At 42.4% G+C, this 25,492-nt stretch overlaps 1 protein-coding gene across 5 annotated transcripts in view; it reads left to right on the forward strand.

The window, feature by feature from the left end:
• Positions 1-25,492, forward strand: part of FRRS1 (ferric chelate reductase 1) — a 92,424-nt gene that overhangs the window by 22,938 nt on the left and 43,994 nt on the right. For all 5 annotated transcript variants that reach the window (XR_004536604.1, XM_033916179.1, XM_033916180.1 and 2 more), the window contains exons 2-6: positions 3,822-4,017; positions 12,320-12,456; positions 13,468-13,562; positions 17,419-17,566; positions 20,092-20,274. Coding sequence is in view for 4 of the 5 variants with exons in the window: in XM_033916179.1 (XP_033772070.1) it covers positions 3,834-4,017; positions 12,320-12,456; positions 13,468-13,562; positions 17,419-17,566; positions 20,092-20,274 (747 nt within the window). In the remaining variant the exon portion in view is untranslated. The remainder of the gene's footprint in view (positions 1-3,821; positions 4,018-12,319; positions 12,457-13,467; positions 13,563-17,418; positions 17,567-20,091; positions 20,275-25,492) is intronic.

Consider the following 25,492-nt stretch of genomic DNA (forward strand, 5'->3'; position numbering starts at 1 on the left):
GTTCGTTGTGTGCAGCGTTCGCTGTGCGAGGCGTTCGTTATGCGAGGCACCACTGTACTCAGATATCTGGTCACTGAAATACTGCTCCGTTGCTGCAATCGCCTCTGAATCACTCAAAAATTGTCATCCTTTCAAACTCTTTTTTAAGGTTTGGAAACAGAAAATAGTCAAATGGAGCAAGATGGTCTATGAACTGAAACCCCAACTGTGTCAAAAAATCCTTTTACCAGCCTTGTGAGCAGGTGTATTGTCTTGCAAAAAGAGAGCTTTCCTCTCCTTTTTCTTTCAATGCCTCCTTTAATGGGCACAGCAAGTTACAGTAGTATTCTACATTAACCGTTTGGCCCCTTGGAAGATAGCAGTCATTACAACACCTTCCTGATCCCAAAACACTGCGGCCATAACCTTTCCTGCTGACTTATGGGTCTTGAATCTCTTTGGATCTGGAAAACCTGAGTGTTGCCCTTGCATGGACTGTTTTTTTGTCTCAGGATCATTAGTGGTGTAACCATGTATTATCGACAGTAACTAGTCTTTCCAAAATGTTGGCACCAGCATGCTGAAAATGCTGCAAAATCAACTTGGAAATATCCACTCAACATCATTTCTTGTCAGTTTTCAAATATTTTAGACCCACTTGGCTGACAGTTTCTACATACCCTACACATTCCTTGGATATCTGTAGTGTCTCAGCAATTGCTTTAGCCAATATTCACCGATCACCCAAATTGAGAATCACCGATTCCCAAAATCAGGTCATGAACATGGTCTACAGTTTCAGGAGCTGACACAGTTTGAAGACTCCCAGACCTTGCAACATCTTCAGTCTCAAAATCTCTACGCTGAATACCACTTCTTCACAGTGGAGTATTATGGGCATTTGTCACTCAATGTTTGCATTAAACATTCATGGATTTCCTTTGGAGTTTTCTTCAAGGCTTAGAGTTCCACACTTGAAAATTCCACACTTTTTGTTGACATGGTTCAATCAATGATCTGAAACAATGTCAAAACATAGCATTATGATTCTGTAGATTGGCACCTTGCAAAATAACATAATATACTCTTTTCAGCTACGGTGGTAAAGTAACACTCAGAATTTAAGAAGTTGGTTGGTCCGAGAACTTTTCAGCCCCCCCCCCCCCCTTTGTATTTCCATATTGGATCAGACCAATGGTCCATCAGTAGCACATGTTGCGTCGAATGGACATTTCCAAGTTGATTTTGCAGCATTTTCAGTGTTGCCAACTTTTTGGAATGACTAGTTACTGTTACTGATGGTTCTCCTAAGAAAAGCAGGATGAGTCAGCCACATATGAGTGATGTACCAACAGCTCCCATTTTCCGGATAAGTGTACCACACATGCTCAGAGAGGGGAAAAAAAACCCTCTCTGAGCTATTGGAGAGCTTATCTTGCAAATGGGAGCTGTTGGGACATCACCCATATGTGGCTGATTTGTCCATGGAGAACCTACATTACAGGTAAGTAACTACACTTTACAGCACTATGATCCTGAGACAAAACAACAGTATATGAAATAGTTGCACTCAGGTTCTCCAATGCCAAAGAAATTTAAGACTCAAAAGTCAGCAGGAAAAGCAACGACCACAGTGTTGCGGGATCAGGAAGGTAGTGTAATGACTAACTATGGGCCAAAGAGTTAATGCAGAATATTACTGTAACTTGCTGTGCCGATTAAAGGGGGCATTGAAAGAAAAAAGGAGAGAGAAGCTGTGGAAAAGAGTTCTCTTTGTTTTGCAAGACAATGTACCTGCTCATAAGGCTGGCTAGATGTTTTGACACAGTTGGGGTTTCAGTGCCTAGACCATTTGCCCAACTCGCCTGATCTTGCTCTATCTGACTACAATAAAACCTTGGATTGCAAGTAACTTGTTTTGCAAGACAAGCAAAACATTTTATTAAATTTTAACTTGATATACAAGCAATGTCTTGCATTACAAGTACATACAGTATACACACATCACAAACTGAGCCGATGGTTCTTCTCTCTCTGACGCTGCAGGAGTGTAGTGACTGTTCTAAACGAGCGAGGTCTTGCAATACGAGTACGTATAGTATTTTGTATTAAAGTTTTTGGGTTGAGCAAAGAATCGTCTGAGTTTCCATTATTTCCTATGGGGAAATTTGCTTTGATATACAAGTGCTTTGGATTACAAGCATGCTTCTGGAATGAATTATGCTCGCAAACCAAGGTTTTACTGTATTTTGTTTCCAAACCTTAAAATTAGTTTGAAAGGGCAACAATTTTCGAGTGGTTCATAGAAGATTGCAGCAGGGGAGCAGCATTTCAGTGATCAGACCTCATCTTTGGAAGGGTTACAGAAACTTCAGACACGATGTGCCAAGTGTGTTTTAGTGATGAATATGTAGAATAATTTATAAGTATCATGGCTCCTCATCATTCCGTTCTTGGTTGGACTGAGACCTTTTCAGCACCCCCTAGTACTCAGGGGCAGTGGAACACTCTGCCCACTCTTGTGAGGGAAGAAAATAACTTTGACCGCTTACAAAGGCCTTCTCAAGAGCCATTTGTTTAAGGAAGCTTTTAATATCTAATCTTTTTCCATTCTTTCACTCATCAATCTATCCAAGGAAACAATAGGCAGTATTTACCCTCCTTTTGTTCTTCCCTTCAATATTTTCTTTCCTTTTTTTCAATTGTATTTCCTCCCCATCTTCCTTTCGTTTCCTGTCTAGTCTGTTCAATATCAAAGTACACCAGTTACTTAATATTGTTTTTAGGATATTTTGTATTGTTATTGGCGTTTTTTTTTTTTTTTTTATCCCTTACTTTTTAATTGTAAACTCACTTTAGACATTTGATAAGCGACAGCATCACATTTTAATAAAAACTTGAAACTTGAAAAACTTGATTGGGGGGGTGATCTTCCTCTCTCACCCTTTCTATCCAGCACCTGACCCCCCTCTCTCCCCCTTTCCAACCAGCACCTGACCCCCCTCTCTGCAGCGGCAGTAAAATAAGGATAAAGGTGTTGTGGGACTGCTCTATTCATCTTCATGGCTGCTGGCCCTGCTCCCTTCTGACATCACTTTTGGTTCCGGGCCAGAGCCGGCAGCCGTGAGGATGAATAGAGCAACCCAACAATGCCTTTATCTTTGTTTTGCTGCCGCTGCTGAAACAGCAGCAGCAGCAGGGTATAGGGAGATTTTGGGGGGTGATATGGCATCCATGTCTCCACTCCCCCTCCCTCCCAACACCATGGAAATACTTGTTATGTACTTAGATAGATTGTGAGCCTGCCGGGATAGACAGGAAAAGATACTTGAGTATCTGAATAAATTCATGTCCACTGTTCTGAGCTCCCTTGGGAGAATGGTATAGAAAATTGAATAAATAAATGACATGACCGCCATTTGGGTTTCAATAAGTATGACCATCAGTAGCTGGGTAGTCTAAAACAGTGGTTCTCAGTTCAGTCCTTGGGCACACCCAGCTGAATTCACATGGGATCAATATGCATGTACTACCTCCCTTGTTTGCAAATCTGCAGATTGATTATGGATATCCTGAAAACCTGACTGGCTAGGTGTGCCCTGAGGACTGGCTTGAAAGCCAGCAAATCTAAAATTAAACTGTTGCTATCCCTCGCCTTTTCCTTTTCTCTTACGACAATCTATGACTTCAATAGGGGGTTGTCGGCATGACAATTATCCCTCCTCATTTGCATTAATGATGGGCTAACTAGGAGGAAATTTGAAATACTGGTGTGCTGTGAACATACTGATTGAAGGATCTTAAGACGACTGCGTTATGCTTGTATTTCATTCTCTCTGTAGTAGTTAGCTTAGATGGAGCTGGGAAAGATTGCTTTCGTCATCTCTGCGCTGTCTTTGGTCGCTGGCTATGAGAATGGGAAAGTAACACGGGCCTGCAAGAGCATGCAGCCAGGACACGGCCATCATGCCTCCACGCCACCCCATCACAATATAACAGTAAACAAGATTGAATTTACACCGGGGGATCGTATTAAAGGTACAGTGTGCTCAGTGCCTGCGGCTTAGGAAGTGTTATAGAAGCTGTGTTTTTAAAATGAAGATGTTCTTCTTTTGCTTGTCTATTTCTTTCTTGGCTCTTTCCTTAGCTTCATGAGTGAATATCACAGTCACTGTGGTTCCTTCAAGATGAAAGTGATCTGTAATCCAGGGCTCCAGTGTTCAAACCTGCACTAAAGCCAGCAGTACCCATCCCATAACTCCAGAACCGTGCAGAAAAACTCCCGCAATGCTCAAATTAAATTACTGTGAAACTGCAAGTAAGGGGGGAGGAACTTGCACACAGATGTTTTGCATAAGCGCAGCTTTTGTGCGCATGTGCCCGACAAACCTGGATGCAAAGTTCATATTGGTGCAGGAAACCCAAAGGAATCGGGGAAACAAAACTCACAACTCACTTCCGAAAGGAGCGAATACCCAAAAAAAAAACAAAAAATGAAAGTGACACTACTTGTTTTAAAGCAAAGGTAATTCAAAACTGCAACTCATATGCATATGCAACTCATATGCATATGCAAACTTCCGCTCAAACTCAGGGGAGGGAAGTTTCGTGGAGACGCCAGGAAATACTTCTTCACGGAAAGAGTGATTGAGCATTGGAACAAGCTTCCAGTGCAGGTGATTGAGGCACGCAGCATCTCAGACTTCAAGAAAAAATGGGATACCTATGTGGGATCCCTACGAGGGTCATGCCAAGGGATAGGGTCACTAGGGTATAGACTTGAAAGAGCGGGTCAGTAGAGTGGAAGTATAATTACAATCATACTCAAGGGGGTCATTAGACTTAATAGGGAGGGTCAATAGGGTGGGCAAACTCGATGGGCTGTAGCCCTTATCTGCCGTCATGTTTCTATGTTTCTATCTCTTTAAGTGCTCAGAGAATTAGTTGTCAGACTGCAGAACAAGTCCGCATGATGGGAGCGTCTGAAGTAATTACCTCTAATCATTGCACGTGAGACATGGTGTACAAATTCATATTCAGAGAAATCAATGTGTAAATTCAAAACGTGAAAACTTCTCTGAAAAAAGCTGGGTAGGGCTCGGAAACACGTTCTGGGTTCTAACGTGTTCCACCTGGGCTTTTTCAAAGAACCCGTACTGCCGCGCTCAGGTGTGAAATCTGCCGCACTTAGCTGTTTCGCGGACTTGTTCCACAGTCTGACAACTAATTCTGTGAGCACTTAAAGAGATATGCATATGGGTTGCAGTTCTGAATCACCTTTGTTTTAAAAAAAAAACAAGTAGTGTCACTTCCATTTTTTGTTTTCTGAAGTTCATATTGGTGCCATTTTTCTGAATTTTTGAATATGCTTTTCAATTATTTTTTTTTCTTGAAAGGCTTATTTGAGCACAGGAAACAGGCACCAATGTGGGCTTTCACTTTTGGGTTTGTTTGGACTCGTGCATACTTATCTCTTGATACCGGTGCTTAGAGGCTCACACAGGCTTCCATCCATTTCCAAAAGAAATCAAAACGGGCAGATTTTCTGTTTAAAATCACAAGAAATCCTCTCTTCAATCACTCCACGGTGGCAGCTATAAGCTGGTGGTAGGTTTCCAGGGGTAAGAGCAGGGTTTATTTGTGCGCTGTTCTCTGCGCTTAGGGAGAGAGTAACAGATGACCTCATTTACATGTGTTTGACTACATTTAAATCTATTTGCGATCATCTTTGATGTACAGTACATACTGTTTCCCATACTAGTGTCCACTGAACATCCTGTGCACATTAATGCCAGCAGCAGTCTGATGCTAAGAGCAGGATGCGTAAACACTCCAAGACAACGGTAAAAAATAGAAGAGCAATCGCTAGCACAGCTCCTCCTCCTGCTTGCCCAAACTGTCAAAAAAGCAGCCCCTGCTCTCCCTGGCTGCTGGTTTAGCTGATTGCAGCAGGTCCTGAGCCAATCAGGGCCTTAGACCCCTCCTAGTGTATCTCAGGATGCACCGGGAAGGAGAAGGCCCCCATTTTGAAGAGGCGGGCCTGCTGGCAGGAGGGATTGGGCATCCCTCCTGCCAATTTTTATCTGAAAGGTAAGGTGGGTTGTCAAGAGGGGGGTGTCCCTATTGACGGACCTACCAGCAGAAGGAAATGGGCATCCCTCTTGACAATCATCAAGTGTGTGTGAGGTCTCAACCAGATGGGGGGAGGGTCTTGAGGACAGAATGCTTTTTTGGAGTGGGGGACCCGGCCATGGGAGGTGCCTTTTTACTTGGGGGGGAAATCTGATCCGGCCCGGCCCACTAGAGCACCGGTTTGTCCGTGAGGGGGAGGGCTCAGTGAGAGTGTGGGGGTCTTTTTTTTTTAGCCCCAGATGCTGTGTGTGGTTGTTGGTTTTACTGTATTTTATATGGGCTCAGCTGTTGTGCATGTATTGTGTGCATGTATTATGTGCAGCTCCAGAGTTGCTGGTAAAATATGACTCCAATTTGTCATTAAAGTGGGGGCGTTTCCTTAGTGCATCACAAGGCGAGCTCTTTAGACTACTAATGAGCTCCTTGTAATGCATTTGCATAGGGTTCTCTCGATTTCTGCTACAACCATCGGTAGCAGCCATGGATAACTCTTTTGTGCCTCAGGAGGGGAGCTTTCCGTGACAGTAAAACTGCCTTAATGAGTCTTACTGCCACAGAAAGCTTTTGTGCATCTGGCCCTAATTGCCTTGAGCACTGATGTTAGGTTTTGAGCATTGGAGCTCAGGAATTATGGGCTAGATTCACTTACCTGACTCTCCGTGCCCGATCCGTGCAGGCCCAACCAATTCACAAAACAATAAAATTAAAATGAGGGCAATTGGAGGAATGCTACCTCCGACCGCATGGATCGCTAGTATGTGATCATGATGCATGCACAGACCATCTGCTTTTCCTTAGATGGTCTGCGCATGCGTTCGGTGTTCATTCTTCCTGGGTTTTTTTATTTTTACTGGCCCCGAGTCTCCTGCTCTGGAAGGTCAGGCAATTTTTGACTCTCCTGCTCTCTTCCACACTTCCCCGCATTGCAGCTCCACTTTAAAACCACGTGCTCGCACTGCAGGAAAGGGTGTCAGAGAGCAGGAGAGTTGGGGTGGCAAGAGCAGGGCTCGGCTGGGGCAGAGTGGCTCCATTCTCAGCTGTGAATTAGCAAAAGGCCTAGAAACACTGAAGAAATTAGGGAGAGATAAGCGGCAGAGAGCAGGAGAGTCGGGGGAGGCAGAGAGAGTCGGGGCAGGCAGCGAGCAGGAGAGTCGGGGGAGCAAGAGAGAGTTGGGGCAGGCAGAGAGCAGGTTGCAGCAGAGAGCAGGAGAGTGAGGGGAGGCAGAGAGAGCAGGAGAGCCGGGAAGCCAGAGAGAAAAGAGTCGGGGCAGAGAGCAGTTTTTTACACAAGCGACTGGTCCTCACCAGTCGCTTGTACTTGATCGGCCAGCCATTCAGTGTGTCAGGAAAAAAGGGTAGTGAATCGCGTCTTTCCAGCTTTGCATGCATGGATCGGGATTGGATCGCTACTTAGGTTAGTGAATCGGGTCGGAGGGAAATCGGGTTCGCAAACCGATCGGTTTGCTTAGTGCAGTGTTTTTCAACCGCTGTTCCGCGGCACACTAGTGTGCCGCGAAATGTTGCCTGGTGTGCCGCAGGGCCGCCATCAGGGCAGTACTACCAGTCCTGCATTCAGGGGCCCGGAGCTGACAGGGGGCCCGGGCTCCCCCAGGGTCCTAGGCAGTGTTCTAAAGCAGGGGCGCCAGTAGCTCGCTAAAGCAAAGTGAGTCGATCACCCAGGACTCACTTTGTCTTAGCGATCTAATCTATCGAGCCGATAAGTCTTCTTCTCCCCGATGTCAATTCTGCAGTCGGAGAGGAAGTTCGGGCCAGCCAATCGCTGCCTGGCTGGGCGGAACTTCCTCTCCGATTGCAGAATTGACGTCAGGGAGAGCATGCGTTGGCGTCGGCTTTGGGGCCTGTTATCCATTGGTGGGTCCTGTTCCCCGATGGCAGCGGCAGTGGCAGTGGCTTGGGGAACGTCAGGGAGAAAGAAAGAAAGGGGGCAGACAGGGAAACAGAAGGAAAGAAGAGAAACAGAAAAAAAGAAAGAAAGGTCAGGGAGAGAGGAAGAAAAAGTTGGGGGAGGGAATGAGGTGTGGAGGAGAGAAAGCATACAGGCTGATAGAAGGGAAGAAAGATTGGATGCACAGTCAGAAGAAGAAAGTGCAACCAGAAATCACCAGACAAGGTAGGAAAAATGATTTTATTTTAAATTTAGCAAAGTGGAGGCAGTATTACCACAGTTTTCAAAGGAATTTGCCCAAATAACTTAATAGTTAACTGGGTAAATTCCCAGAGATGAAAACTTCCCTTCACTTACTATGCACAGTTCTGAATTTATATCTGCTGTCTATATTTTACAATATGGTCACCTTTTACTAAACCGCAATAGTGGTTTTTAGCGCAGGGAGCCTATGAGCGTCAAGAGCAGTGCTGGGCATTCAGCGCAGCTCCCTGCGCTAAAAACTGCTATTGTGGTTTAATAAAAAGGATGGAGGGTATATTTGTCTATTTTTGTATGCTATAAAAACTAAATACAGAGAGAGACTGAGAGCTGTTGACGAAGAGCTACGTGTGTGTCTTTCTTCGATTCCAGCCAGAATATCAGCTTTGTGTTCAGCCAAACAGGCCCAGGTTTCGCACTGAATAAAGTATTTTATAATTTTTCACTATTCTGTTTACTTAATATTTCATAATAAAGTAATTATAAAATACTTTCTTTGTGTTTATTTGATTCCTATTCAAGAGAATTACTTTATATATAGTCAATATAGGCACAGAGTTAAATTTTTTAACATTTTCTAATGGTGGTGTGCCTCGTGATTTTTTTCATGAAACAAGTGTGCCTTTGCCCAAAAAAGGTTGAAAAACACTGGCTTAGTGAATCTAGCCCTATGTGTGGAATCTTCAGAGCTTTGTAACTCCTCTTCTTTCTACGTAACTGCAGAGGTGACATCTGCTGGCCAAGAGAGGGTGGTGCTGTTTTCTCAGGATCTGGAAGTCACTTTCTTTTACAGCTTGAGATGCAGAGGCTTTGATTCCCTCTCCCTTAAATTTACAGTATATATTTTTGGAAGGGGGAGGAAGTGGAGCTATTTTTGCAAGTATTTCTTTTAGAGTTGAAATGAAAAGAGGTTTGTTGATGATTGTATTGACATGTATTTATTGGACTTCTGTTCTGTCCTTTTCATTCTTTCCAACTAAATGGAAGTTGAAAAGAATTATACAGAAGGGGTTGAGAATGTCTGTGTGTCTATTTTTCCATCTGTCTGGGGGTAAATGACATTCTTTATTGAATCACAGCTCTTTTTTAAGCTATCAAGCTTACACATTAAAAGCAAACACTTATCATTTACAGCAATGTCTTGATTCAGTTTCCACTAACGCTGGAACAACGTTGTTCCAGCGTTATTGGAAACTGAATCAAGACATTGCTGTAAATGATAAGCGTTTGCTTTTAATGTGTAAGCTTGATAGCTTAAAAAAGAGCTGTGATTCAATAAAGAATATTATTATTTTCATCACAGAATTCTAGTGACTTTCTCCCTACTAGTAAACTTATGGGGGTAAATGACAACATTTGACAGAATGGGATGAAACTTGGTATGTCAGAAAAACTGGTGAAAGACACTGGGACGGATTCTGTATGGGATGCCTGGTTTCAGAAGCCATATAAATGGCTTTTGAGAATCGCACATGAGTGTCCTATATAGAATTATGTCTGTCCTCACGGACAGATGCCTAAGCCCACCTAACCACCATGATTCTCTAATGAGCATCCATGTCACAGGCACCAGTTAGAGAACTGTGTTGCTGCTGAGCTGATTGCGGCAAGGGAATCTTCCTGCCACAATCAGTTTAACATCCGCGGCAGGGAACCTGTCCCCCCCCACTCGAGACATCCCCCAGCAGGAGGAATGCCTAGTCCCCCCTGCTGGAAGCCCCTGAGTATCCACAGCAGGAGGCGTGCCCAATTCCTCCTGCTAACCCTCCACCCCCACCCCCGAGACATCCCCCAGCAGGAGGGATGCCCAGTCCCTCCTGCTGGAACCCACCCAAAACATTCCCCGGCAGGAGGGATGCCAAGTCCCTCCTGCCGGAACCCCCCCCCCCCCCCCACCTTCCTAAGACATTTCCTGGCAGTACCTTTTTTTCACTGGCCGGCCAGATGGATGCTTACTCCCATGGGAGGTGGCCTAAGGGATCTGTCCAGTCGAAATCCTAGGCCACTCCCAGTGCATCCCAGAATACACTGGGAGAGAGGCCTAAGATTCCAGTTGACCCAGGTGTCTAAGACCCCTCCTATGGGAGGGGCGTAAGCACCTGGGCAAGTCATGGTCTAAGGCCCCTCCCCGGTGCATCCCACGATGCACAGGGAAGGGGAAGGCCCACCATTCTGTGGAGATGGGCCAGCCTGCAGAGAGAATAAGCATCCCTCCGGCCAGCCAATGAAAAAAAGGTACTAATGGGGTCTGGGTGGGCTTGGGGCAGGGTCAGGGTGGGGCATGCCTGCAAGGTAGGGGCATAATCATATGGGGGGGAGCTGGCAGGAGGGATTGGGCCCACCACTGCCTACAATCGGGATGTCGTTTATAGAATTTGCCCCAGTGAGTTGAAAAATAGGCAAAAAAGCTATAGTGAAATAAGCTTTCCCTCTTCCACCCCAAAAAAGAAAATGGCCTGAAGCTTTTCTGTAATAGCAGGAATTCCAGCTTCAGAAGGACATAAAATTAGCATAGAAAATTTAACCAAATGGGATGGAACTTGACATATGAGATAAACTAGTAAAAAGACACATTGAGTTGACAGTAGGTGAAATGAATGGGGTGGAGGCATTTTTTGAAGAATAAGCCCAACCATGTTCCTGGCACTTAATATCTGTGGAGAGGAAGTACAGTACAGCAATACTTTCTTCTGGCTAGTGTAAGCATTAATCTAATGTCCCAGTGGCTGGCCTTTGAATTTCTCTTTCTTTTCAGGGTGTATTTAGGCATGCTTGCTTTAGCGAATGAGTAGTCTAGTGGTTAGTGCAGTGGCCTGAAAACCTGAGGAATTGGGTTCAATTCCCACTGTAGCATAGGGTTACCTGACGTCTGGACATGTCCAGGGGTCCAGATGGCTTTTCAAAACCTGGCACTTTTGTCCGGGTTTTGAAAAGCTTCCGATGTCGGGACGGCATCCGCGAAAGAATGGATGCAACGTGGTGATGTCACACACGTGTGACATCATCGCGTTGCATGCGCGGATGCCGTCCCAATGCATGAACAGGTTAAGGGGGTGGGGATGGGGTGTGACGCGGGCGGAATTGGGCAGGTCTGGGGGCGTGGCCATGGGGGTCCAGATTTTCCTTGTGATTCTGGGCAAGTCAGTTAATCCTCCGTTATACCAGGTACAAAATAAGGCCCCCTTTTATCAAGCTGCATAAGGGTTTTTTTTAAAAATTGCAGACTGATGTGGTAAAAGCTCTGTCGCCCAGGGGAATTCTATGAGCATCGGAGCTTTTACCATAGCTATCTGCAATAAAAGAAAACCGTACACCGCTTGATAAAAGGGGGCCTTAGTACCTGTATATAATATGTAAACCGCTTTGATTGTAACCACAGAAAGGTGGTATATCAAGTCCCATCCCCCTTCCTTTATTTTACTCTGCACACTGGAATGCTTTATTTTGCTTTCATTTTGATATTTTGAATTTCGTAAACCACTTTGACTTGCTGGCAAAATAAGCCATATATTAAATACAATAAATAATAAAATGCACAATAAATGACTCATTGAATGTTCTGATCTAAAATGTAAGAAGCATGGAAACACTTGTTTTTAATGCAGGCTTTTCCATGGTTCTGCTGATTTTTGGGGGGGAGTGGGAGGTTCCTGGCCGCTGCTCACTAGCACTTTGTGTATCTGTGGATTTTTGCAGAACTGCCAGCTCTGTGGGTGCTTAAACACACTTCTCCCTCCCAATACTGAGCACATACCTTCACTATGTATGTAGGAAAGGTACCTTGTGCTGAACTTAACATCCCCAGTCATTTTGAAAAGTTGCCTCCTCTGCTTAGCCCTCATGTTCTTCATTGTGCTCTTGTAAGCTGCTTTCTGTGTACATTTATAGCTTTCTTATTTTTATTGTTTTCCACATTGGTGTCTTGATGAGAAACATAAATGTGGTGACCCGCAAGAGCACAGTATGCTAGCACTAGGGGAAAGACGGGATGGACCAGATGTTTCTATGGGATACTTACCTTGATTTTATCTATGGTTTTAGTTACGATATCTGGGCCCTACTTCAGAGGCTTTTTCATCCAAGCTCGTGATGCAGAGAATCTGGATGGTGATGCTGTTGGCTCCTTCACATTAATTAATGCTGATATTTCTCAACTTCTGACCTGTGGAAATGTAGAGGTATGGTTTCAGGGAGTGGTGGATAAAAGGAGATATGCAGGCAAATGAATCTTTAGAAACGCAGGATTTTGAGGTACGACCCAAAGAGGGAAAAATGTAATAAAGAATGTGGGCATATGAGAATTGTTTAAGTTGATGGTACACCAGAAAATTGGTAGCTGTCATGTGGCTCAAAAATAAATTACAAATATAGATAGGAGTAGCGCAATATATACCATTTATAACATAAGCATAAACTTTTTTATTAGTTCATCAGATGTCCTTTCCGCATTTGATCACTTTTAATCAATGGAAATATGTGCATTGTTGCCGATCATTGAGGGAGTGTTCGCAGTGTGTCGTCAGGAGAGATTGGGCATCTCTCCTGCTGCGATCGTATGGGGTGGGGGTGGGTGGGATAAAGGAGAGACAGTTCCATGATTCTCTAACCGGTGCTTATGACAGACACCGGTTAGAGAATCGTTATTTAGGCGAAGGACTGAACTCTCCCACACCTAAAAGGTCTTGTTTTGGGCATTTGAGACATGGGCGGGGTATTTTTTTTTTTTTTTTTTCCGAGAAAAGGGCTTAAAGGTGATGGCGGTCTGGGCGATTAAACGCCTGAACATACAGGTAGGCCATTCTAGAAAAAAACCCACATTTTGAATATTTTTTTCAAGAATGGACATTTCTCTATTGCCTACTTTGAGCGTCTAGTACCTTAGGCTAAAAGGGGACTTAGACGGGGTATTTTAATTATGCCCCTCCACAGTTACAGAATGAGGGGGCTGGTGCTTTCTTCACTTCAGCCTGTGCTTGGTCTTTAATTCACAAGCGAGCACATGCAGGACTATGAAAACATCTGTTTTTGTGCAGCTGTCTTTTTAAAAGATTCAGCCTTCGCTATAAGGGCTTGTTTTAAAGTGGGTTATTATATGAAATTAAATATTATTCAAACTATGCTGTCTTTAGAATTGAGAGCGTAAAAGTGCTGGTCCAGCAGGTACGGTAATAAGCACTTTTTTGTTTCAGGATTCAGCTGTCAGCCACACTAGCAAAAAGAGGAAAACAGAAGTGGGGGCTTATTGGGATGCACCCAACAATGCACCCAAGCATGTCCAATTCCTGTAAGTAAAATGTACAATATTGAGATGGGTAGTGCAGATCGTCCAGGATAAAGAAGTGCTTTCATACTGTAGTGACCTTCTTTGACCCAATGTGAGACTGGGAGTTCACCTTGATAGACAGCTATCTATGACTACTCAGGTGGACCAAGTTGTATGCAAAGGCTTCATCCTGTTTTGGAAACTAAGATCCATAAGAAAATTATTTGAACTTGCACCTTTCTGATTACTAGTCCAATTGCTAGTGTTAAGCTTCCTGGACTACTGCAATATTTCATACCTAGCTGGATAACGCAGGCATTTCCTCAAGATATTCAAGAAATCCCTGAAAAAGACCTAATGCCACAAGTCTCTTTCTTTCCCCCCACTAACTCCCCAACCCCCGAAACATCCTACTCTACTATTTACTCTCCCTGAAAATGACCAGATATCTTGTGTAATCAACCTTCTATAACTCTTTTTGTAATCTGCCTTGAACCGCAAGGTAATGGCGGAATAGAAATCCCTAATGTAATGTAATTTACGGAAACTAAAGGCCTCTTTTACAAAGCCGTGCTAACGGCCCCCGAAGCCCATAGAGAATTAAAGGGCTTCAGAGCTGTTTCTGGGCGGCAGCCGCTAGCACGGCTTTGTAAGTATAATCCAAAACAGCAGAGTGGGACTAATATTTAACCTGAAAAAAATTGATCATTAACTCCATTCTACCAAAAAATCCATTGGCTTCCTGTCGAGGGAAGAGTTCTCTTCAAGTATGGATGCCTTTTCTACAAAGCTCTACATGGCCTACTGCCTAACTACCTAACTGCTCAGTTTGTGTTCTCGACGCCAAGCCGCTCCACAAGTTCCCTATCATTTTTTTACCTTCCTTTCAGTCAAAGGCTGTATTCAGAAAAGATTCATTAACCAACTCTTATCATACCAAGCTGCTTACAGGGATCCTGAACTGGGCCAAATGGTTAGAATATCAACCTCATATATGCATTATAGAAAGCTATTAAAAACCCATCTGTTCTCAAAATTCTTGTAATCCCTCCAAAGCAGCATATTGATATGAAACTTGTTGATGTCAATGTTCTATCTATTGTAGCTCACTGACAATAGTCAGCCCATCTCTTTTGTAAACCGCATAGAACCGACAGACTTTTGCGGTATATAAATAAAAATTTATGTTATGTTTGGAACTCTTGACACTTTTTAGGAGGAAAGTGTGGCTTAGTGGTTAAAGCTACAGCCTCAGCACCCTGAGGTTTTGGGTTCAAACCCCATGCTGCTCCCTGTGACCCCTGGGCAAGGGTCTTTATCCCCCCGTTGCCCCAGGTACATTAGATAGATTGTGAGCCCATCAGGACAGATAGGGAAAATGCTTGAAGTACCTTGTATGTAAACTGCTTTGAGTGTGGTTATATAATTACAAAAGGTAGTATACAAATCCCTTTCCCTTAATAGGGCCTTTGGTTTATAGAGTCTTTTCCCCATTCTCCTTGGGTAATGGTTGTTTGGGTTCAATACATAATATTCTAGTCTGCAAAATATCTTTATAAATTTTCCAAGTTTATTACCTGAGCGGCTTACAACCTAAAATCTGGTGCTAACAATCTCACATTTCACATATACAGAAATTTAGGGTAATTTGAATTACAAAACTTTATAGTAAAGAAGGGGTGGGAAAGCACAATATGGTAGTTGTATGTTTTGCAGAACTCAACCTGCACAATTTGGTCCCCGTGTTAGATCTTAATCTTATATCTTTATGATTTATAAGCGTCTTCAAATAAGAAAGTTTTAAGATCGTTCTTAAACTTGTCAAGAGTGTTCAGTAATCGTATAGATACTGGTAAGGGATTCCGGAGTTTGGGACCTGATGCTGAAAAAGTAACAGTTCTCGCGTGTTCATGCGCAGTTTCTTTTAGAATGCGTGAGTAGTGCAGCACTCGGTTTACACACGTGTAATAGTGGCGTGCACTACATAACATAACATTGTGCTTGTTAACCGCGTAACCATTAGTTCAATGCGGTTTACAAAAGATTACTAATAATAGTCATAATACATGGAATGAAGTGATTTAGTTGGTCAGATGCTTAGAAAATAGATAGGTTTTCAATTGTGTTCTAAAATAAAATTGAGTTGTGAGCAGTAAAATTCAAAATTCTTTTTCCTGAAAGGCAGCTCGAGATGCCAAAGTGTGATTAAGAAATTTTTTACTTTTGCAACCCTGGACTGAAGGAAAATTAAACAAAGGATGGGTTCTTCTACTACAGGGGTCTCAAAGTCCCTCCTCGAGGGCCGCAATCCAGTCGGGTTTTCAGGATTTCCCCAATGAATATGCATGAGATCTATGTGCATGCACTGCTTTAATACATATTCATTAGGGAAATCCTGAAAACCTGACTGGATTGCGGCCCTCGAGGAGGGACTTTGAGATCCCTGTTCTACTATGTCTGTAGGAAGCAAAGGAAAATCTGTTAACCAAATAAAGAGGGGCTGTACCGTAAAGAACCTTAAACAACACCTGAGCCTCCACAGGCAGCCAGTGCAACTCATAATAAAAAGGCGTGACATGATCATATTTCTTCAAGCCATAGATCGTTTTGACCGCTGTGTTCTGTACTAATGCAAGTCTCGCTAGTTCTTTCTTAGTAATTGTCAGGTAAATAATATTACAATAATCAAGAAGACAATAAAAGTGATTGAACCAATAACCTAAAAGCAGAAAATTCAGAATAAGATCTAATAGTTCATAGTTTCCATTTCGCTTGCACACTGTGCGTTAGCCCGGAAGAAGTTTTTCCTTTGATTCACAAATTGTAATGATTTTAAACCACAACGTTGTTCTCCGTATGACTCTCTATATGTGATACAGAGGATATCTCGGACCCCTGAGGAAGGAGTGTTCTCTGAAACACAGACCGTGTTGGCTTCATACTCCATGTATATGAGAGCCATTTATATGGATTATAATTTTGTATAGAATTTCAATAAATATTCCTATACCTTGTACATTCCACTCAGCAGTCCTTTTTTTGTTTTTGATACACACTGAGGATATACATTCACAATATACAAAATTTAATGTGATTGAGTTACATTTTGTGCACATGTGCTTCCAGAGTAATTAGCTTATTTCCTTTGGATAGGGCAAGTTTCTGTGCATCTTCTCTCCTTTAGTCTTGTCTGAGTTCTGGAAGGATCTTTCTATGAATTTGCTAGTACACAGCTCAGTGAATGATAACACAGTATCTCTTTACTATCTGTCTGTCCCAGCTCTAGAGTAGTCCGTTTGTATCACCTAAATCAGAAGCAAGGATTTGTATACAGTACAGGCAGTCCCCAAGTTATAGACACCCAACTTAAAGTGCGACTTGTGCTTAAGAACACGGTTGAGGCTTCATTTGATTTCACTGAGCAGTATTTCCAGTGGCATAGAGTCCTACACTTGTCCTGCAGCAGATTCAAGAAGGATGCATGGCCACATTAAGAACCGTGTGTGGTGGTGCATGCTGTATGTTAGAGGGAACACTGGTTAGGACAATTGGCCCTTTTGTCAGCTGGGAGCAGAGGAAAGCAGCAAGAATCTTAAAATCTACAAGTTCTGAGTTACATACGAATCTGACTTAAGAACAGCTTTAAAAATGTAACGCGTTCTTTACCTGGGGTCTGCCTGTATCTGCTTATCGTTTTAGCCCTATGCACTAATCTCCTTGTTTTGACATGTTTTGGCCTTTAAGCTAAATGTGTATTACTTAATCAGTGTCAAAACAAATGCTTACCTTGTTCTATTCTGCCGAGTGCCAAGTTTGGGTGTTCACTGCAGCCTGGATGAATGCAAGCATTCTTAAACGTCTGAGGCTTGTTTTTCAGAGTCACTGTTGTTGAAGAATATAAAATCTACAGTATAAAGATTCCAAGCCCTGTTGTCTCCCAGCCTAGAGCTCCTCCGCTAACAACGCACATAAGCACAGCGGAATCCCTTGTCACGTCTCATCCAGTTTCTCATCTAGTGAAACCAGTAAGTACTGTTACAGTAGTATGTCTATTTTAATTTTTTTATGTTTGTTTTGCTAAGGTGACCAGCCCTAATAGTGCACAAATGCTCACGCACAAATTTATATCTGCCACAAAAAAGGAGAAAATATGTACACACACTCTACATGTCTGGTTGGGTTCATAGTCTACAGCGCGTGAGGACAAAGGCGTGCCGAAGAAAAACCGTATTTTAAAGGGCTCCGATGGGGGGTGTTGGTGGGGAACCCCCCCCCACTTAACTTAATAGAGATCGCGCTGGCATTGGGGGGTGGGGTTGGGGGGTTGTAACCCCCTCATTATACTGGAAACGTAACTTTTTCCCTGTTTTTTAGGGAAAAAGTTAAGTTTTCAGTATAATGTGGGGGGTTACACCCTCCACACACCCCCAACATGGCAGCGTGAGGCAACACGATCCCTATTAAGTAGAGTGGGGGGGGGGTTCCCCCCCACACACCCCGTCAGAGCCCTCTAAAATACGGGTTTTCTTCGGCGCGATTAAGCCCTGCGCTCAGTTGTCCGCGCTCGGTTGTCGGCACGCCTTTGTCCTCGCGCGCTTTTGACCCGTCACCGTTTGGTTGTGTTGTTTTAGAAAAAAAAATATGAGCATGCATTGGGATGACACCTCTGCTTTATCCAAAATATGGGGTCCTTTCACTAAAGCTTAGTGTACGCCAATGGACATTAGCATGTGGAAAGTGCCACATGGCCCATAGATGGCTAAGGAGAGATATAGTTGAGGTTTACAAAATCCTGAGTAGTGCAGAACGGGTAAAAGTGAATCTATTTTTTTTGTTTGTTTTGTTTCAAAAATTACAAAGATTAGGGGACACGGGGAAATACTTTTAAAACCAATAGGAAAGTGGTGCCTTGAGTCTCGTCATCCGTTTCTTACTGCTGGGTCCATAGTGTTGCACTGCGCAATTGAAGTGTGACACCAGCAATGAGCAGTGGTGAAGGAGGCTGGGTTCTAGTGCATTAAACTGCTACTGTCCTCACACACCAAGATTTGTATGTGTGTGTGTGTGTGTGGGGGGGGGGGGGGTTTGAGTGACGGGTTCACAAGAAGGAAGGGCGGGAAGCTGAGGGATGGGATACGAGGGGGGGGAGCATTACATTGAAGAGGAGATTGTGGCAAGCTGAGAGAGAGCAAGTGCAGTGAGTGAGTGTGAGGTGAGTGAGGGAATCGGAAGTGGTGAATGGGGAGAGAGCCAGGGGAATTGAGGGACTATGGAGGTGCGTGGAGGGATCTTTTTATGCCCATCCTCCCTATCCCTCTTCTACTCCCTGATCCCCCAACACATAAACTCTCCATTCCTGAAATCTTATTTCTCTTTTCATCTCCTAAATCTGTGGTTCTCAATTCAGTCCTTGGGAAACACCTAGCCAGTGTGGTTTTCAGGATATCCATAGATGCATGAGAGAGATTTGCATGCTCTTCCTCTTTTATGTGCAAATCTTGTAGATATCCTAAAAACTCAACTGAATGGATGTGCCCTGAGGAGTGGTTTGAGAACTGCTGTCCTAAATCTAACTAAACTAAACTAAACCTTAGGTTTGTATACTGCACCTTCTCCTCAATCGTAGAGCTCGGCATGGTTTACAGGGCTGGGATAGAAAGGAACTCCATTGGAGGGTTATAGGATTAAGTGTAAAGAAGGTATAGAGGGGTACCAGAGAGGGGGGAAGTGTTACATTTTTTTAGAAAAGCCACGTTTTCAGATGTTTACGGAAAAATTGGAGGGAGCTCGAATTTCGAAGTTGGGATGTAAGGTTATTCCATAACTCAGTGATTCTAAAGGGGAGGGATGTCCCTAGTTTACCTGTATGGGATATGCCTTTTATAGAAGGGAAGGATAGTTTTAAATCTTTTCTTCTATTCTTCTCTCTCCAGCCTTCATGGTGTTTGCCTTGCAATAGATACAGTCTGGAATGTTCTGTCATTGAAAAACAGATGTACAAGGATATTTCCAAATATGCTCGTTAGGTACCTTTGCATTAAGGGGATAATTTTATAAAGTTAAGCACTGATTATGCACTTAATTATGCTATTCTTTAACTAAGTGCTCTGACAGCGTGTAGTCTGCAGGATGTACACACGGGCAGAACCTAGGTGGAGTGTGGGTGGGACTCATATGTCCCAGTGCTTCCACCTGACAGATCCTCATTATTAAAAGCCAATAACAAACAGGGAAGACTGTACTTTGAAGCTCTACTCCATGACCATTGTTCATTGGTATATTAACAAAATGTCTCATTATACCTCAGAAATTACAGACCATTTATTTCAGAATGTTTGTAAAAGATTTAATTTATAGCTAAACTCTTGCTTTCTTAACCCCACAATAAAAGCATTTTAAGTAATTATAGGTTCAGAGTTTAAAATAAAGTCTGTGTTTGTGCTGGGAAGCCCTCTCTTTTGTAAGAGCCCTGATTTCTTCAGGGCAGTGTTACAGAGCTAGTCATGCTGAGTTTTCTGAATGACCTCTAGGTTTCTGCTTGTTTGTTCAGTTCAATGCTACAGGCTGTGGAAACACTAAGTTCTGCGTGAGGAATCCTTCGACCTGTGACCCTGAGACCGAGGCCCACTGTTTTTTTCTGTCCTTCACACGAGAAGACCACACTGTGCTGGTTGAAATGAGTGGTCCTGGGGAGGGCTATATGGCTTTCGCATTATCACATGACCAGTGGATGGTGAGTAGATTTTGTTCTAAGATGCAAACACAGGGCTAACTCCACCCCACCATAATCCCACTTCCCACTTAAAAGGAAATGAGTCCCATGGGGGTAATTCTCTATAAATCATCTAGCTTTAAGTGCTGGGATTAAGCTTATTAAATGCAAATTCTATATTGGCAATTTCATTATAGAATACGAAATCCGCAGTTACATGCTTAACTTTAGATATGCGCGCTTACACTAGCTCCAGTGGCGTAATAAGGGGGGGAGGGGGCGGTCAGCCTCAGGCGCTGTTCTGATAGTGGCCAGCACCTGTCCTCCTTTCTACCTCCCCTGCCTGCCCTCCCCACCATGCGCGCCCCCGGCCATGACTAGACCCGTGAGTAGGAAGTGACGTCAGAGAGTCGACGCTAGTGCGAGCAGCAGGTCGGGGTGGCTGCTCGTGCCCCGAATGTTAAAGAGGTACGGGGAAAGGGAATGGCACGGGCATGTGTGGCAGGAGGGGGGCTGGGAAGGAGCGGGAGGGAGTGGCGAAAAGGACGGGGGAGGGGTGCCACTGCCCCAGGCACCTCTCATCTTCGCTACGCCACTGGCTAGCTCAATGGCCGATGTAAATACTCGCTCCAAAATGAAGGCAGGTACAGAACTGATATGCGTGCAGGTTATAGAAGACGTAAGTATTAGGCACTATTTGCTCCATTGTAGTTTTGTTAACCACTTAATACATTTGTCTTAGTGGAATATCAAGGATAATAAATCCAATCCAACTTTTCCACGCCCTCTTGAAGTTGCGCACTATGGAGTTTGTGTGCATATTAGTAGAATACCGACTAATGGCAGTTATGAATGTAATTGCTAATTAGTGTTAATTAGCACCAGCTATCAGCAGTTATAGACAATTATTGCTTGTGAACAGTAGTTAGCTCATCATTTAATTATGTGTGTGATTGACACATGATTGGCGGAATGAGACAGACCCAGAGGCAGAACAGGGTGGGCCTGGGTACGCAATGGGGCGGTCCTGGGGCAGAACAGGGTGTGGCCATGCGTCCTCTTTTACCAGATGGAAAATCTGGTAACCCTGCCCAGGATGGGCTTGGGAATCACTGCCCTGTGTGTTCTATATAAACTCTGCAAAATGCAATTGCTAATGATAAGTTACATTGTCATTTTATGGTCAAGTTAATTGTTTTTTCAAGTTCTTCCACTTCTTTACTGAACTTTGATAGACCTGATCTGGCCTATTAATGCAGTGCGTGTGAGGATATTGCTAATTATGGACCTTTTTGCTTTAGTGATCAGGAGAAAATGTGTAGTTTTCTCACTAAAGTTGCTGTATACAAGGCTTTTGGGACATTGTAGGATTAGCAACTCAAAGAGTTTAAAAACAGTGGCTTCCTAGCAATGCACACTTTGGGAAAAAAAAAAGTAATTTTACTGATATTGGTCAGTAGGAAAGGGAAATAGCTTAGAACTTTTATTAAAACGATAATATCTGTTTAAATCTTTATTGATTTTCAAACTTTGATAGCGCAATACAATTGGTAAATCATAAATACTGCATAAAATGCACGAATACCTATACAATTATTACATTAAACAATCATTTACTCCCATCCTCATCTTAATTATTAATACAATAAAACATATGATGTGATTTCAATATTATTATTATTATTTTAATAAATTTATTAATTTGTTACAACTTATAACAGATTAAGGTAATATAAACAAATATAAGGAAATAATTCAAACTGAAAATACAATATTATCAAGTCCATATTATAGAGAGCTGATTTTCTCTGCCGTAGTCTCAAACTTAATACAAGAAATAAAATCCAAAATATACTAGTACACTCTAGAGTCAGGCAATTAAATGATCTATATTCATGCCATCTCAGCCTCTGCAATAGTTACAGGTAATATATCCAATTTTCGTTTATCTTGAAGAAAATTTTCTAAATGAGCTGGATCCAAAAAAATATATCTAGTATTCTGATATGTCACCAAGCATTTGCATGGGAATTTAAGAAAAAATGAAGCCCCCACACCCAAGACTCTAGACTAGAGTTGTAGGAATTGCTTCCTCCTGTGTTGTGTCTGTTTAGAGACATCTGGAAAAATGTTTCTCTGTTGACCACAGAACAAAGCATTTTTATTTATAAAATATACTTTAAGAATATCTTGTTTTTCCATTTCAGTCATAAAAGTTACCAATAATGTTGCTCTCTTGGCTATAAAATCTTTCGATGGCTCTAGAAATTGAGAGATATTTAAACTATCTGGTGACACTAATTGATCTATCTCTCCTTCTTCTGAAACCTTTTTGGAACACCGAAATAGATAATAAAGATTATCTGGGGAAAATTTTTCTATATGATGAGCAAGGGACGTTGACGCCTTCTTGAAAGCTTAAGGTTTGAAAAATAATAAAAAACATGTAAAATGATACCAGCGCAAGGTTTTAAAAATTATAATTAAGATTTATTGAGTTATTGTTTCTATTTTTCCATTATGAAATTCAAAAGAATAAAGCATAATTGCTTGCATGAACAGTTGCGCTAGTGGGAGATCGTTATAGTTGCCAAATGCTGGCCTTCTGATAACGAGCTCAGCTTAATATGTCAAGTCACTCTATTATATACTTTTGGCTCAGTGACATCATCAGTTTGACAACCAATAAAAATCAACAAAAGAGGTGTTTCAAATTAGACAAAGACAAAAGTTTCAGAAAAGTACATTTGTTTGCTTATAGTCATTTCTGAATATAAATCATAATTTTCACAAAAGTATATTAAGAGAAATTATTTGTTAAAAAGATGCTGAAATGTTCTCAGCCCTATGAACCATGCTGAAAATTAGTCAGTCTTAGAGGAAAAGAGGACTCTCCCTAAACTGACAGGTTCAAATTACATAGCCATTACACAGAAGCCTTCCTAGAAAAGGAGGAGGAGGGGCTGGTCTCCCCCTCTCTTCACTAGAAACTGTTACTCATTTCCAGATGTTTTAGGATTTCTTTAGGTTGCAAAGATACACAACATGCTTTTCCAAAACCCATTCTTTTGTTCAATACACAGTCATACAATCACATACTTCAGTCACATTTGCTTGGCCAAGCATTCATTCATAATTTTCATTCATAACTATATTTAATTCCTGTTATATCTTAGTTTGGGACACGTTATCTTCCTAAACAGTCTAAAGCACATGTGGTATTAATTAACACCACGATGCTGGGAGCGGGAAAACTAAACAAAGAAAAACAGAGAGGACAAAGAAGACAGAAACTAGTCACTGGCACAAAATGGTGTCCAAAGACAGAGCAGATATAGCAAAACAAAGAATCCAAAATGGATTCCATGTATCCTTTATGATTTCCTCCATGATCTAGCCTAACAGCAAAGTACACAAAAAGAACACCATTCTTTCCCTTATATTAATCTGTAGTGTGTTTTTCTGGCTTTAGCTACATTTATATTTTGATTTTTATTCAACAGTTTGTCGTACGCTTCTATTGGGCGTGGCCCTAACTAACACATATGCTTATATTTAACTAGAAGTACCCAGAATCATACGAAAAACAGGCACTTTTGTAGAAAAACTCTACAAAAATACTGCACTATCATGTTCTGATATCCATTCCATTACCGTCCCATAAACATCACCCCCTACTGGCCACGAGTCACTACTCCTCAATGAGCATAACAAAGTACATCTTTTAAAAACATTTTTAGTAGTTCCAAAGGAGAAAGGTAATGAGATATAGGAAAATTCAGAAGTCTGAGGTTCCTAGATCTCATAGCATTTTCCATTTTTTCCATCTGCGAATGTAATAAAGTATTATCTTTAACATGAAATACAACACAAGATTGCATTACAGAAACAGATGTTTCTACTTTATCCAATTTCTTTCCCATTATTGCCAATTGAGAATCATGCTCAGAAACTTTTTTTGTTATTTCGGAGGAAAATTGACAAAGTTGTATTACTGTGTCCTGTAATGAATTCTCAATTCTATTCACTACAGTCCAGACATCTTGAAGTGTAATAGGTTTATTACCCAATTCAGGCCTAAGAATAGGACCAGTAGGCATTGATACAGGCAATACAGAAGAAGATTGTTCCCCTTTCAGTATATTTTTTAAGTCCAACTCAGAAAGTAATGGAGAAGTTGAATCCGAACCTGACAAGGAAATAGAATCATCCTTCTCTAGTAAGGAGATAAGAGGTTGAGGTGGAGGCGTGGGTTCACCAGATGAGAAAGAGGTAGATTGGGCATGCAAAACAGTTTTACCTTCTAAAAGAGATCCAGGTGGTAAGGATAAGTGATGATCCATTGGTCCAACTACATTTAATGAAGAGGAAGAAATAATCTTAGCTTTTCGTGTTCCCATAGTTTCCTCCCAACTGCTCCTTGCTCATTCTGGCTCTGAAGGGGCTCCAAAGGGGCCTGTCCTGCCCCTTTGGCCATGCCCTTTCGGTCACGTGGCCTTGGGCACGCATCCCTGGGCCGCATTCCGCGGCTCACTCGATCTTTATCCCGAGGAGAGAGGACCTTTCCTCTGTCGGTAAATGCCAGTAGTGGCTGCAGGGGTGCCTGACTGGAGAGTGGAAACTCCGGCAGGAGACAGTCAGGCCTCTTGAACTCCGCGGCTCACTCAATCTTTATCCCGAGGAGAGAGGACCTCTCCTCTGTCGGCAAATGCCGGTAGTGGTTGCAGGGGTGCCTGACTGGAGAGTGGGAACTCCGGCAGGAGACAGTCAGTCCTTGATTTCAATATTATAATTAAATAATTTAACTCCTCAACGTACATTTCCCTCCCCCACCCACCCTTACTGTAATGCAACAAAAGTAGTCAATGGACTCCATACATCATTAAAGGACTTACTAATCTCCAAGTGTTCCACCATCATTCTTTCATACTTATATGTGGTACACACATTTACCCACCAAAAAATATAATTAATCCTGTCATGGTTCTTCCAATTATGTGTGATCAGTTGAACGCCTATTCCTGTCATGATCAGGAAAAGGCGACTTTTATACTTGCCTAAAGTAGGCTAAACATGTAGTAACGTACCACAAATTACAGCCTCATAGGATAAGGGTATAGATGACCCAAGAATGAGATTTATTGTCCTCAAATTGACTTCCAGAAATCTGGAGTTAAATGTCATAGTGCTTCTAGTCCCTTGGTGTTCTAATCAAAAGAAGGACATGTGCACTTATGAC

The sequence above is a fragment of the Geotrypetes seraphini genome, chromosome 12 (genome assembly GCF_902459505.1).
Source record: "Geotrypetes seraphini chromosome 12, aGeoSer1.1, whole genome shotgun sequence".
Lineage (NCBI taxonomy): Eukaryota > Metazoa > Chordata > Amphibia > Gymnophiona > Dermophiidae > Geotrypetes > Geotrypetes seraphini.